Source organism: Elephas maximus, chromosome 8 (genome assembly GCF_024166365.1).
Source record: "Elephas maximus indicus isolate mEleMax1 chromosome 8, mEleMax1 primary haplotype, whole genome shotgun sequence".
Taxonomy (NCBI): Eukaryota; Metazoa; Chordata; class Mammalia; order Proboscidea; family Elephantidae; genus Elephas; species Elephas maximus.
Genome location: NC_064826.1, coordinates 12,300,670 through 12,312,982, shown reverse-complemented (window position 1 = coordinate 12,312,982; position 12,313 = coordinate 12,300,670). Strand labels below are relative to the sequence as shown.

General features: G+C 45.6%; 1 protein-coding gene across 1 annotated transcript in view; it reads right to left on the bottom strand.

Moving 5' to 3' along the window:
- Positions 1-12,313, bottom strand: part of DGKI (diacylglycerol kinase iota) — a 491,936-nt gene that overhangs the window by 244,045 nt on the left and 235,578 nt on the right. The window contains exons 7-8 of the mRNA XM_049893911.1: positions 10,613-10,684; positions 6,069-6,185 (exon numbers count right to left, since the gene is read on the bottom strand). Of these exons, the coding sequence (XP_049749868.1) occupies positions 6,069-6,185; positions 10,613-10,684 (189 nt within the window). The remainder of the gene's footprint in view (positions 1-6,068; positions 6,186-10,612; positions 10,685-12,313) is intronic.

Genomic DNA, 12,313 nt, shown 5'->3' with positions numbered 1-12,313 from the left:
TTAAGCACTGAGCTGCTAACTGAAAGGTCAGTGGCTTGAACCCACCCAGCAGCTCCACGGGAGAAAGACCTAGCAATCTGCTTCTGTAGAGATCACAGCCAAGAAAACCCTAGGGGTCAGTTCTCCTCTGTCACACGGGGTCACTATGAGTCAGAATCGACTCAGCAGCACCCAATAACAACAACAGACCTAAGAGAAGACTCTCACTTCATCATCCCAAACAAAGCCTTCCGCCATCATATACTTGACAAAACTCTGAAGGTTAACGGGGGAAGAGTTGTGGACCTCGTCTATGAAAGAGTGTTGTCACTCCGCCCTGCTCCAGCCACACCAGTAGGACAAAAGTAGCTCTGAAGACAGGCGAGCAGAATAAAGAAAACTTACTTCAAACATAAGGGCAGCTCTTAACAGTTCCAACGCAGGCATATTCGGCTAACCGTTAGAACGCTGTTGTTGCGAGCTGCCACAAAGTCAGCCCCAGCTCGCGGTGACCCCACGCACAATGGAATGAAACACTGCCGCGTCTGGTGCCATCCCCGTGATCGGTTACAGAGCAGACTGCGGCGACCCACGGCATTTTCACTGGCGATTTTTTCAGAAGGAGATCACCAGGCCTTTCTTCCTGGTCCATCTTAGCACCTCAGCCTGGAAGCTCCACTGGAACCTGTTCAGCATGACAGCAAGCCTCCACTGACGGACAGGCGGTGGCTGTGCATGTGGTGCACTGCTGAGAATCGAACCTGCGTCTCCTGCGTGGAAGGTGAGGATCCTACCGCCGAGCCCCCACTGGCCCTACCTTTAGGATAGACCAAGGAAAAAGCTGGTATTTTAAGGGATATCATTGATGTCAGGAATATCAATGATGCTTTAAGAGATATCACTGGTCACTGCATGATATTCCTAAAGTTTAGTGAATTAAATTTAGTGGGTCCCCAGCATTTTAAAGGAGGATTATTAAGTTGTGAGAGGTAAGAATGGACCAGCATAAGGCAAGTCCATGCAAGGTTACGAAGGAGTTGACTGGAGTATTATCTGTAAGTAAACAACATTGGAAACAGCACAAATATCCATCAGTAGGTAGGTGGCTAATAACCTACAATACATACACAGTAGAAGACGTATCATAGTTGTTTAAAACTGAGTTAAATCTCTGTGTACTGATAGGAGTTCCCCCCTAAGATTCATTTTTTACTAGGGAAGACAAGGTTTAAAGCATTAAGTGTATAATGATGTCATTTATCAAAAACACACACCCTTCCACCCAAAACAGTCCGACATCTCTTCCGCAGAGCGTCTCCGAGTGTGCACGTACAGAAAGCTCTGCCTGGACGCATGACAGACCGTAGAGACGGGGAGAAGCTCGGGATTGTAAATATTGGGGAAAGGGGACCTCCTCATCTGCGAAATTTAGTTTTTTTATTGAAAGAACATTTGTGTACTACTCACATTTTTACCAATTAAACAATAAATTTAAAAAATTATGCATTTCCACTCTCTCAAAGAAACTGGATTATTCCAGCTCTATACTGTCAAGTCCTAACAGACTCCACTCAAAAGGAGGGATGGAATATCTATTTTTTAGTCTTTCTAGAAGGCTGTAGAATCCCTCTGAAATTAGTAAGACAGTTATAAGGCACTGGCAGTTTGGAAAAGTCAGTGGATTAAGTGCAAATTTTTTTTTTTCCCAAAAGGTGTCTTATGTCATATAACTTCAGAGAAAGGTTTCTCACTCCAGTTTTCTATAACTTGACCCCAACCTACACCCCCCCCCACTAAAAAATCACGTAACCCAGGTGTTGCTCTGTCAGTGCTCGTGGCGGTATTTGAACACCTGTAGCTTGTTTATCCAGTCAAAATATTACCCTCTGACATGCTCAGTCCAGAGGAGAACACTGACATCTGTAACTTCAAATAGACCCAAAGGTTCAGGCTTGAGGCTTAATGATTGGTTTGGCTTTCCTTTTAATCCCTTACCATCATCTACCTTCCGTCATCTTCTAGCTCGAAGTCTCTGCAAATAATTTGGTGATGAAACGGCCAATAACCCAGGCAGCCCTCCTTCCTCACCATCGAGCCGTCACACAACTCCCAGTTCCACAGCTGGGCATGCAGTCACTGGCCACTCAGAGCCAGCCATCTTTAAACAGAGAAGGAACTACGTGGGTTAATTCCATCTCTTCATACCCCTTTCCTGACCATTTTACACTCAAGCAGACTTCTTACTCCTCCCCTCTGTAGCTGACTGTATATGGTCCATCTCAATCATTCGCAGCAGGTTTTATGAGCTTGCCTTGCTCCTTCCTCATCTCCCTTCCCAGCAACACCACCTGCATCCTTCAACACCAAGCACAAACGGCACCTTTCCCATCTGTCCTACCCTGACTTCCACGACAGGAAGTACTCGAGTCCTGCTTTGTATTCCCACTGTGTTTCTGCATCTCCGCTGGCCCTTGCCACTGTCTGCCTTTTGGATGTGACCATGGCTGGTTCGGCCAACCTGCAGTCCCCTTCTTCCTACCAGCCTACATGTGTTTCTCCCAAAGATGCTCACTCACCAAAACGGCACACCTTCACAGGTAGCAGAAGGCCCTTCTTTTACCAAGGTTTCACGTGTGGCCGACCCCCTCCTTTCAGAATCCACAAAAAGCCTGCCCGGTGATTCAGACAGTTATGTCTGTGCTCCCCACCAGGGGTAGACGCTTGTGGACATGGATCACATCTGACTGACCGCTGGGTCCCCTACTGCATAAACAGCATCTTCAAATGTCCAAAGGAAAAGATGTTCAACACCATTAGATCAATCAAATTTAAATAAATGCAATCCGATAAATGAAAATTTAAAACCAGAAGACAGCACTGCACATCTAATCAGAATGGCCTAAAGAAGAAACAGCGGTAACACCAAATTCTGGGGAGGATGGGGAGAAAGTCCATCGCTTACGCATTGCTGGCGTGGATGCCCTCTGGAAAGTAGTTTGGCAGTTTCTTAAGGATCTAAACACGCAATTATCATATGACTCAGCAATTGTATTCCCGTGCAGTTATCCCAGAGAAATGTAAACTTACATTCACACAAAAAGCTATACACAAAGTTTATAACAGCTATATTCATAATACCCAAAAACATAAAACAAGCCAGGTGTCCTTCCACTGAACGAAGCTGAACGGTTAAAAAACCCTGATACGTCTGTATCAAGGAATACTACTCACCAATAAAAAGATACAAACTGTTAGTACACACAACCAACTGGATAAATTCTCAAGAGGATTACGTTGGGTGAAAAAAGCCAATCCCAAAACGATATGATTTCTTTCATATGATGTTGTCGTTACGTGCCATGGAGTCAAGTCCCACTCACAGCAACCTTGTGATGGTTAAGGTTCTGTGTCAACTTGGCTAGGCCGTGATTCTCACTGGTTTGGCAGATATGATGTAATCACCATCCATGACGTGATCTGACGTGAGCCGTCGATCAGTTGAACAGGGCATTTCCTTGGGGGTATGGCCTGCATCCAATATATATGGATGTTCTGACAAAGCTTGCCCTCTCTCCATCCTGCATCCAACTCAGCATCCTCTGACCTCTGGTTCATGGGCGTGAGCCAGCAGCCTGCCATTCGACCTGCCAATTTTGGGTTCATCAGCCCCTGCAACCACGTTAGTGTCAGGGGAAGCCTCCAGACTGACGTCTGACCCACGGATCTGGGACCTACCAGCCTCCACAACTGAGCGAGCTACTTCCTTGAAATAAATCTCTCTGTGTGCATATTTTTATATATACGCTTCACTGGTTTTGCTCCTCTAGAGAACCCAGCCTAAGACAGGCCCTACAGGATACAGTAGAGCTGCCCCACTGGGAGCAGATCACCAGGTCTTTATCCCCTGGAGCTTCTGGGTGGGCTTGAACCATCAACCTTTCGGCCTGCAGCCTCCAGGGCTCCTCTCATATAACATTCTTGAAATGACATAATAATAAAAATGTAGACTTGATTGATGGTTGTCAGGGGTTAAGGAGCTGTTGAGGCCAGGAGGGAAATGGGTGTGGCAATGAAAGGGCAACAACCTAAGGGATCTCTGTGGTGACAGAAGGTTCTGGATTTTGGATGTGTCAAAGTCAACATCCTGGCTAAGCTCTACTTTTGCAAGATGTTACCACTGGAGAGCCTTCTGTATTATTACAACTGCATGCAAAATTAAACATTTAATTAATAAAAAGAAAAAAGGGAGGGGGAGGGAGAGATGAAGAGCGGCAGAAAAGTTGACGGCTGTGGAAGAATTCATTATGTTCCTTTCTGCTTCTCTGTGTGCTGGGAATTCTTTGTGATAAATTTTTTTTTTTTTTTTTTTTTAGGGCTAGGAAAGTAAACTTACGCTTCTTCCTCAGCGTGGTCTCATCTTCTGATTTTCCTAACTGGTCGGTCTCCAGTTACAAAATCCCATACCATCAGGCCACCCTTCACATTCCTGCCAGCTGTTTTTTTTTCAGATACTGTTTTTATTCTAGCACTCCTTTGTCTAAAGGAAGCCTGCTACTTGAAGATACAGTTCACATATACGGAAAATCCCCCCACAGTCAGGCCTGCTGCACCTTACGCTTATCCGTATACCCCCTCTAACTAAAATGTCCACTTCAGTCAAACTGGTCTTGCAGGGCCACGAATGACGGGACTCAGCGCCCTTGCTCAGGCCATTCTTGTGCCTGGCACCCCCTCTCCTCTCCACTGATTCAAATCCTATGCGTCTTGATAACACAGAATAAAGCCCACCTCCTCCATGCAGCTCTCCCCACTCGTTCCCTGAGACAACGACAGGTGTTTCAGAGCAGGGCCATGATTGTATGATAGTGCCTGTAGGCTTCCTGATACAATCTAGGTTTCCACAGAGATTGCCGAATTTTAAGACAGAAAAAAGCAAAGTAGAAATGTTGAACAGATTTAAAAATAAGACTGAACTGGGAATTAGTAAAGCTGAATTGCAGACCACAGTACTACACCTAACTTGCCATGTCACCTTGGGCAACCCATTTAACACCTCTTGGCGCTCACTTGTAAAAGGTACTATAACAGGACTAGACGCTCCCATTTTGAATGTGCTGTTACTATACTTGCCTGTGGAAAGGTGCTCCCAAGGGTCTCCCTGGATTATTCCTTGGAAAGGCTATTCCTAAACATTGCTCACCACCAGTCTAAGCTTTACATCAAACACAGGAAGCAGGACACTATCCTGATACATCAATTGTTAAACAAAACTGAGGCAATGAGAATAAGTTGCACAGTGTCTTTGGAACCATATGACGTAGGACTTCCATATCTTTCAAAGATATTACAGTCAGTAAGACTTCCTGAGGTGCCCGCATCCCAGGGGAGGAACAATCCCCTTCCCTGTAGCATTGAAAATCTGCCGTCCTGTAATTTGGAGCTCGCGGTCTGGGATGTACAGTGCAGAGTAGAAACATTTTCTAACAAAAACTATGACCTTGTTGAGAAACAACCAAGATTTCCCAGAATTCTGCCATAGAGACTCCTAGGGCGGAAAGTACAATGAGGAGGAAACACAGAAAGGACTGAGGCAGTTAAGAGGATCGATTCTACTTTGCCATAAGAACACAGTGTTGCTCTCTGAGCAGGCTCTGTGTATTCAGGAAGGTCGTGACCCACAGTCTACCTTCCAAGTTGGAAATGGCAGTGATCTTAGTCAGACAGGGGAGGCTGCAGAGTTTGCCCTGACTCCCTGGGGTGTCCAGGCTGAGAGAGAGGAGGTCTCAGAAGAGTCTGGGCACCCCCCACCAGCACCTAACGAAGCTCTGGATGGTTCTTACCAAAGAGACCATGACAGGCACAGGAATGGGGGGGCGGCATTCCTGTGCTGGACTCTGGTTCCATCAGGGTGAGAAGGCTGGTTCCATGAGAGATCCCACCACGGGGAGGGGATGGGCTAGTGGGAGGGGGTCTGGAAGCTGAGAGCAGGACTGTGGGGCTGAGGGAGCAGTGGGCGTGGGGACCCAGAGACTAGTCAGGGGAAGCAAGCAACAGCACTTGCCTAGCGGCGCCAGGGTCCCGGCAGTTACCTGAGGTTTCTTCACCTTAATGATCCAGGTGGGCGGGACAATAACAGCTGCATGAGCCCCCAGGGAGCAGGGTTCCTCGATGTGGTGCAGCATGAAGCAGGTCACCTTATTGTGAAACTGAAGAGAAAAGAGGCCAGTAAACAATTCCAGGCAAAGGGCAATGCTGCAGTGAGAAGAGACAAGCACACACACAGACATGCATGTGCACACATACACATGTGCACATACACACATAAACACATACACATGAAAACTTACACAGACATGAACATACCCACACGTGCACACACACACACACCACATTCATGCACACAAACATACCCACACAAGCACACACACATGCACACATAGCTACACATGTACACACCCACACACGCACACACACACCTACACTCATGCACACAAACATACCTACACATGTACACACACACACACACGAACATACCCACCCACGCACATACACGTACTTATACGCACATGAACACATACATGTGTGCACATGTGCACACACATACACATGTGCACACATACACATGCACATATACACACACAAACACATACGTACACACATGAACACATGCAGCCCGAGAACACACAGACACACTGAGGACCCGTGCCTCTCATCACTGCCTATCCAGCCCTGGAAGCTTAAAGATCCGATTTCAAATGTATTCTACTTTACAGACTTACAATAATTAATAACAAGAGGTCAATCTAGAAGGTGAAGCCTGCTGAGACTTTCTAACCTCTTAATGGAAAATGCACATAGATATGTCGAAGTCTTGGTGGGTTCTATTAACTCTCACCTTTACCTGAAACTTCCATTTCACTGGACTGGCCTGGTCACAGACAGGAATGATTTCAGATAGCACTGGGAAGGAAATGAAGATAAACAGAGAGGCCACATCCCCTCTGCCTCTTCTTTTTCTATCCATAATTATTTCCCAGGCAGTCCTTCCAGCTCAGGGACCCAGGAAAGAAGCAAGCTATTTCTCCTGGAGAGGGGTTTATCCAAGGAGAACGAAGAACAAGGGGATTGGTTCTGCTTGGTTTGCCGTTGACTATGAATTCAAACTTCCCCTGCTAAAAAAAATACAGTGCCACTCTAGCCCTTGGCTAGTCTAAAATGTTTTTTGTTTTTAAAAGTAAGTAAAGACATCAGACATGGAAGGGACTGGACAATGGGTTGGAGAGAGATGCTGATGAAGAGTGAGCTACTTGTATCAGGTGGACACTTGAGACTGTTGGCATCTCCTGTCTGGAGAGGAGATAGGAGGGTAGAGAGGGTTAGAAACTGGCAAATTGTCAAGAAAGGAGAGACTGGAAGGGCTGACTCATTAGGGGGAGAGTAAGTGGGAGTATGGAGTAAGGTGTATATAAGCTTATACGTGACAGACTGACTTGATTTGTAAACGTTCACTTAAAGCTCAATAAAAATTATTTAAAAAAAAAAAAGTAAGTAAAGATAGGCTAATGATCATAACAACACCTCAGTATTAGGGGCTTAAGCTGATCCCAAGTGAGCTGCCAAGTGGCCTTGGGCCAATCCTGATTTTGATCACCTTTTGTGTGGCTGTAAAATGATGATGACGCATGTATCATTTATTTTCTAATGAACATAAAATCCACTTTATATGATAATGACGTACCTTAAATTTTCAATCACAGTGATTTTTTAAAACTTAGTAGCAACTTCTACTTGCATTATACTTAAGGTGGCCGTATAATTTCTCACCTTTACGGGGACAATTTTAAGAGTGAAAGGTAGTACCGATAATAATTATGCTGGAACAACAGGCATAAATTAGGCCTGTCTCAGGAGAACTGGCTAGTAGAGTCACCCTAACTATCCTGTCAGATCAGAGCAATTTTGTCTTCATCCTGCATGTCTGAAAGTTCTGTTGCAACCCACTGGCTAATAACTTCATTATTTAATTAAATAAGTATAAAATGCTAGTTAATTAAATAATTATTTGTGATCTGTGAACAATTAAATATACTAGAGAAATGTTACTTGAATACCTTCTTTAAAAATTTAATTTTTTTTTTAGCAACTCAAATAAACCTGCAAATGCACAGCCACTGCATTTCTAAAACAGTGAGGATCTTAGAGGCTGTCTTTTTTCAGCTCTTTCCACGTATACCACAGTCATCTGCAATCTACAGCCTGAGTACTATGTCCAAGATTGCACAGCCCTTATGTGGTAGAATGAGGATCTAAACCCAGGAAACTCAGCTTCCAGCTAGTGTTTTTTCTGCTGAGCTATAGAGGGCCACTTGTGTGTTTGTTGTACACCAGATAGCCTGGAAAGGATTACCTGCACTACTAAAATATATCCCCACTTTGTCTTAATTGTTTTGCATTTACAGTTCTTGTAAAATCACCTTCTACAAGGTGGGAAAATCTAAGATATGTGGAACTAACCAAAGCCAGGCTATGCAGTTCAGCGAAAATTCAGTCTTTGCTGTGTTTCAAGTAGACTATAGGTTAATGAAAAGACAGCCAACATATACATTTTCTGTAAAGTGAGAGTGAGCTCCCAAATTGACCCTAGAAAGCCATCTCATGAAAGGGTGGTAGCTCCATGGGGCAGAAGCTGCTGCAGCCATCTGAGCACACAGCTGCCAATGATGCTGCCCCCCAAGTTAGGGTGTCCCCAGATCAAAGAAGAAACTAACAGCATGAGTATTGTTAGGGACACCTGGCCACAGAATCTGCTTTTTCCTCCCCAGAAGAAGATATCACCCTGGTGTTACGGAGTTTCATTCAAGGACTAAAAAAAAAAAAAAAAATTTTTTTTTTTTTTTTTTAGGATGACTATATTTGTAAAAGTTTCTTGAACCTATGTACCAAGATCATTCATGTCACAACTAACTGAAAGGAGATGTAAATGCCAAGAACAAGGGCTACGGCAGCAGGACAGAGACACAGCACGAACTGAGCTTTCCTGACAATAAGGTCCCAGTTCGTGCCAACAGGTGCCTGTTCTGGGAGGCCTCAAGAAGTTACGTCAGGGAAATGATTAGCCTGAACCTTATGGGATTGCCAAGTGCAACATCTCTGCCTTCCAGAAACGGCAGTTTCATGTGTTCCAACCAAATGTGTCAGCCCCTGCCCAGCGGCCCCGTGAGGATGGTTAAATCTGACGAATTTCTGGGAGGGGGGTTCAGGTATCTGCCTACAAACCCATAACCTAGCTCAAACACCACAGCCCTTTGCTTTCTAGGTCTGCTGCACAATGCGGGGACAGTAGACCCCGATTCATACATTCATTCAAAAGAGTAGGTAGACTGCTGCAGGACAGCAGGGATAGCAAACTGTAGTGTAAAGGCCAGATAAGAAGATTTTAGGCTTTGTGGGCTGGACAGTCTCTACTGCAATGACTCAATTCTGCTGTTATAGAGTGACAACAGCCATAAAAACCAAAAACCCAAACCGCTGATGTCAAGTCGATTCCAACTCATAGCAACCCTATAGGGCACAGTAGAACTGTCCCACCGGGCTTCCAAGGAGTGGCTTTTGCTTAGCAGTCTAATGCTTAACCACTGCACCACCAGGGCTCCAGAAAGCAGCCATAGATAATACATAAATGGAAAAACGGTCACAGATAACACGTAAAATGAATGGGCATGGCTATGTTCTGATAAAACTTTATTTACAAAAACAGGTGGCAGGCCAGATCTGGCCCACAGGTCATAGTTTACCAACCCCTGGATTAGCGTGCACATCATCTGGTAAGAGAAAGACCAGGTTCATGGGTAAACAAAGAAGGAAATCTGGCTGGGTCAGAGGAGATGGATAAATGGTAAAAAGTGGGAAAAGAGTAGATAAAAGAAAGGATAAGTAAGTGGGGGAAATTGCCACTGGATCCTAAGGAATACATATGATCCAATGCAAAGAAAATCTACATGTGAATAAGCACACATAACCAAAAACCCGCTGCCGTAGAGTTGATTCTGACTCATACTGACCCCACAGGACAGAGTAGAACTGCACCACAGGGTTTCCAAGGAGCAGCTGGTAGATTCAAACTGCCAGCCTTTTGGTTAGCAGCTGAGTTCACAACCAGTGCACCATCAGGGCTCCTAAAAAGACACACCCACATCAAAAACAGAAGAACCAAGATGCCTCAATTCCTGTAACAAAGAGCTCTCTAAGGACATGTGTTGCTTCATAGACGCTCCCTGTCATAGGGGGAGTTCTCAAGGATCTAGTGAGGGCAGCGGGCGGTCGTTGTCTAGGAGTGGGAAGCCCTAGACTTTAGTCCCAGGCTTAGGAGCAGGGGAGGAGTTCCAATCTCAGACCCCAGGCCTCAACGTCTGCAAACTGAAGGGGTTAATTTATCTCCTAGTTTCTTCTAGCTCTCACATGCTATGATTCTACAGTTAGTTTGTCTTTCTTCCTCCAAGGATCCTAAATGAAAGAAGTAATATGTTAAATCAGGATAGCCTTCTGCTTACAGACAACAACTCAAGCAATGACATAAGCCTGTTTTCATAAAATGTGAGCCCACCACCTTGCTTTATGGCATCCCAAAACTTACCGCCTGCTTGCACCAGGAACAGCTGATAGCCACGATCTCTTTACTGTGGAAGGAGAACTTTTGCTGGAAGCCCTGGGGTGTTAGGACGAGAGAGAGAGAATTTAAGCCACCTCAAGTACAGTACGCGTTCGCCCTCCTGGAGTTCGACACAGTGAATGTGGGGTCAGAATTGTCAGCCGTCACTCGAGCAGCTGCAATGGCAAACGCCACACCCAGCAGTATACATTCTCCGCCTCTGCCAGGCAAGGGTTTCCTACGCCTGACTCACCTAGAGGGCGAGAGAGGAGGCACTGGTGATACCTGTACCAGGTAACAGGTACCCAAGGCCAGACACAAAAAGGTGTAGTTCTGATCTATATTTAGTATAAGGAAAGCCACAATTGGTTCCCCTGGCTCTATATAACAGGGGTCATTCATCTCAGAGTCTCTGTGTGACTTTAGCGTCTGAGAACCCAGAAGGAAAGAAATTAAATGTTGAGAAAACAGTACCTAGAGGCCGGTGCAGGGAGATGTACAAGGGGGCAGCAGTGTATTCAGACACACCCATCACCCCTTTGGGTGTCTACACTCAGAACAAGCGGCTTTCCATTTGCGTTCTTCACCAGTGAGCAGCAATGAGATCAAACGGAATGACAAACACAAACCTCATAAATGAACACACAGAATTACTTTTTCAGCAAGAACCAAAGACGGTCTGAAGAATCACCAGAGAGAAGCACAGAGCCTTGCTCAGGGAGTTGTTTTCGCCTTCCCAAAGTGCAGCCGTCTCTACCAGCCTGTGAAATCTAAACCCAACCCAACCCAGGCAGAGCAGCAACAAAATGTGTTCGAACGCGGCTTTTGTGAGGTGACCAAAAAAAAATAGAAAGAGCCAATACGCAGGAAAGCTAGTCAAGGCCCTGGCTGAAAACAATAATGTGTAAATTCACTTTATTTACACATTATTAAAAGAGGTCCCAATGGCCTTTCTGCAATCTCCTTTATTTCTGGATATCTGTACTGTTTTACGTATCTTGAGAGTTTGCTCCTTTTTGAACCTCCCTCCTGGCTGTGTTTCCTCCTGCACTATTTCCCCTTCCCCTCCACATCCCCTGCCTGTGGGCACAAGGCCAGCTTCGGCCTAGGGCTCTGAGATTCCCCACTGGTCCTTCTCTCCTGCCCCAGCCCTAACTCTAACTTCCAGAAACATGACCTCTTCTTGACATTGGATTCCTGGATTTTGAAAATGCCTCTGTCAACACCCATTCCTCAGCAAGTGAGATGATAATTCGATCACTCCCTGTGCAGAAAAAGGTTAACAGCCAGCCTCGTTCAGTCCTCAAAAAGGCCTGCTTGCAAGCTTGGCCCTTGGCCACTGTCTGGGAACGTGGATTTCAGGAGGGTTTCCTCATTCCCTGAACAGAACAGAGTGTCTGACTGTGCCTCAACTGTTTGCACAGACAACGTGGTTCATGCTGAACACCTGCTTTCCTTCCGGGAGTCTGGAAATTTCTATGTGCCAGGCAGAAGGTGCCTAGATGACCAGCCCCCAGTGAAAACCCTGTGCACGGAGTCTCTAATGAGCTTCCCTGGCAGGCCACAGTTCACGCATGCTGTCAGAAGTAGTTTCTGGAGGAATTAAGCATGTCCCTTGTGACTCCACTGGCAGGGGACTTCGGGGAGTTTGCCCCTGGTCGTCCTTTGTCCCAGCCACCTTTTCCC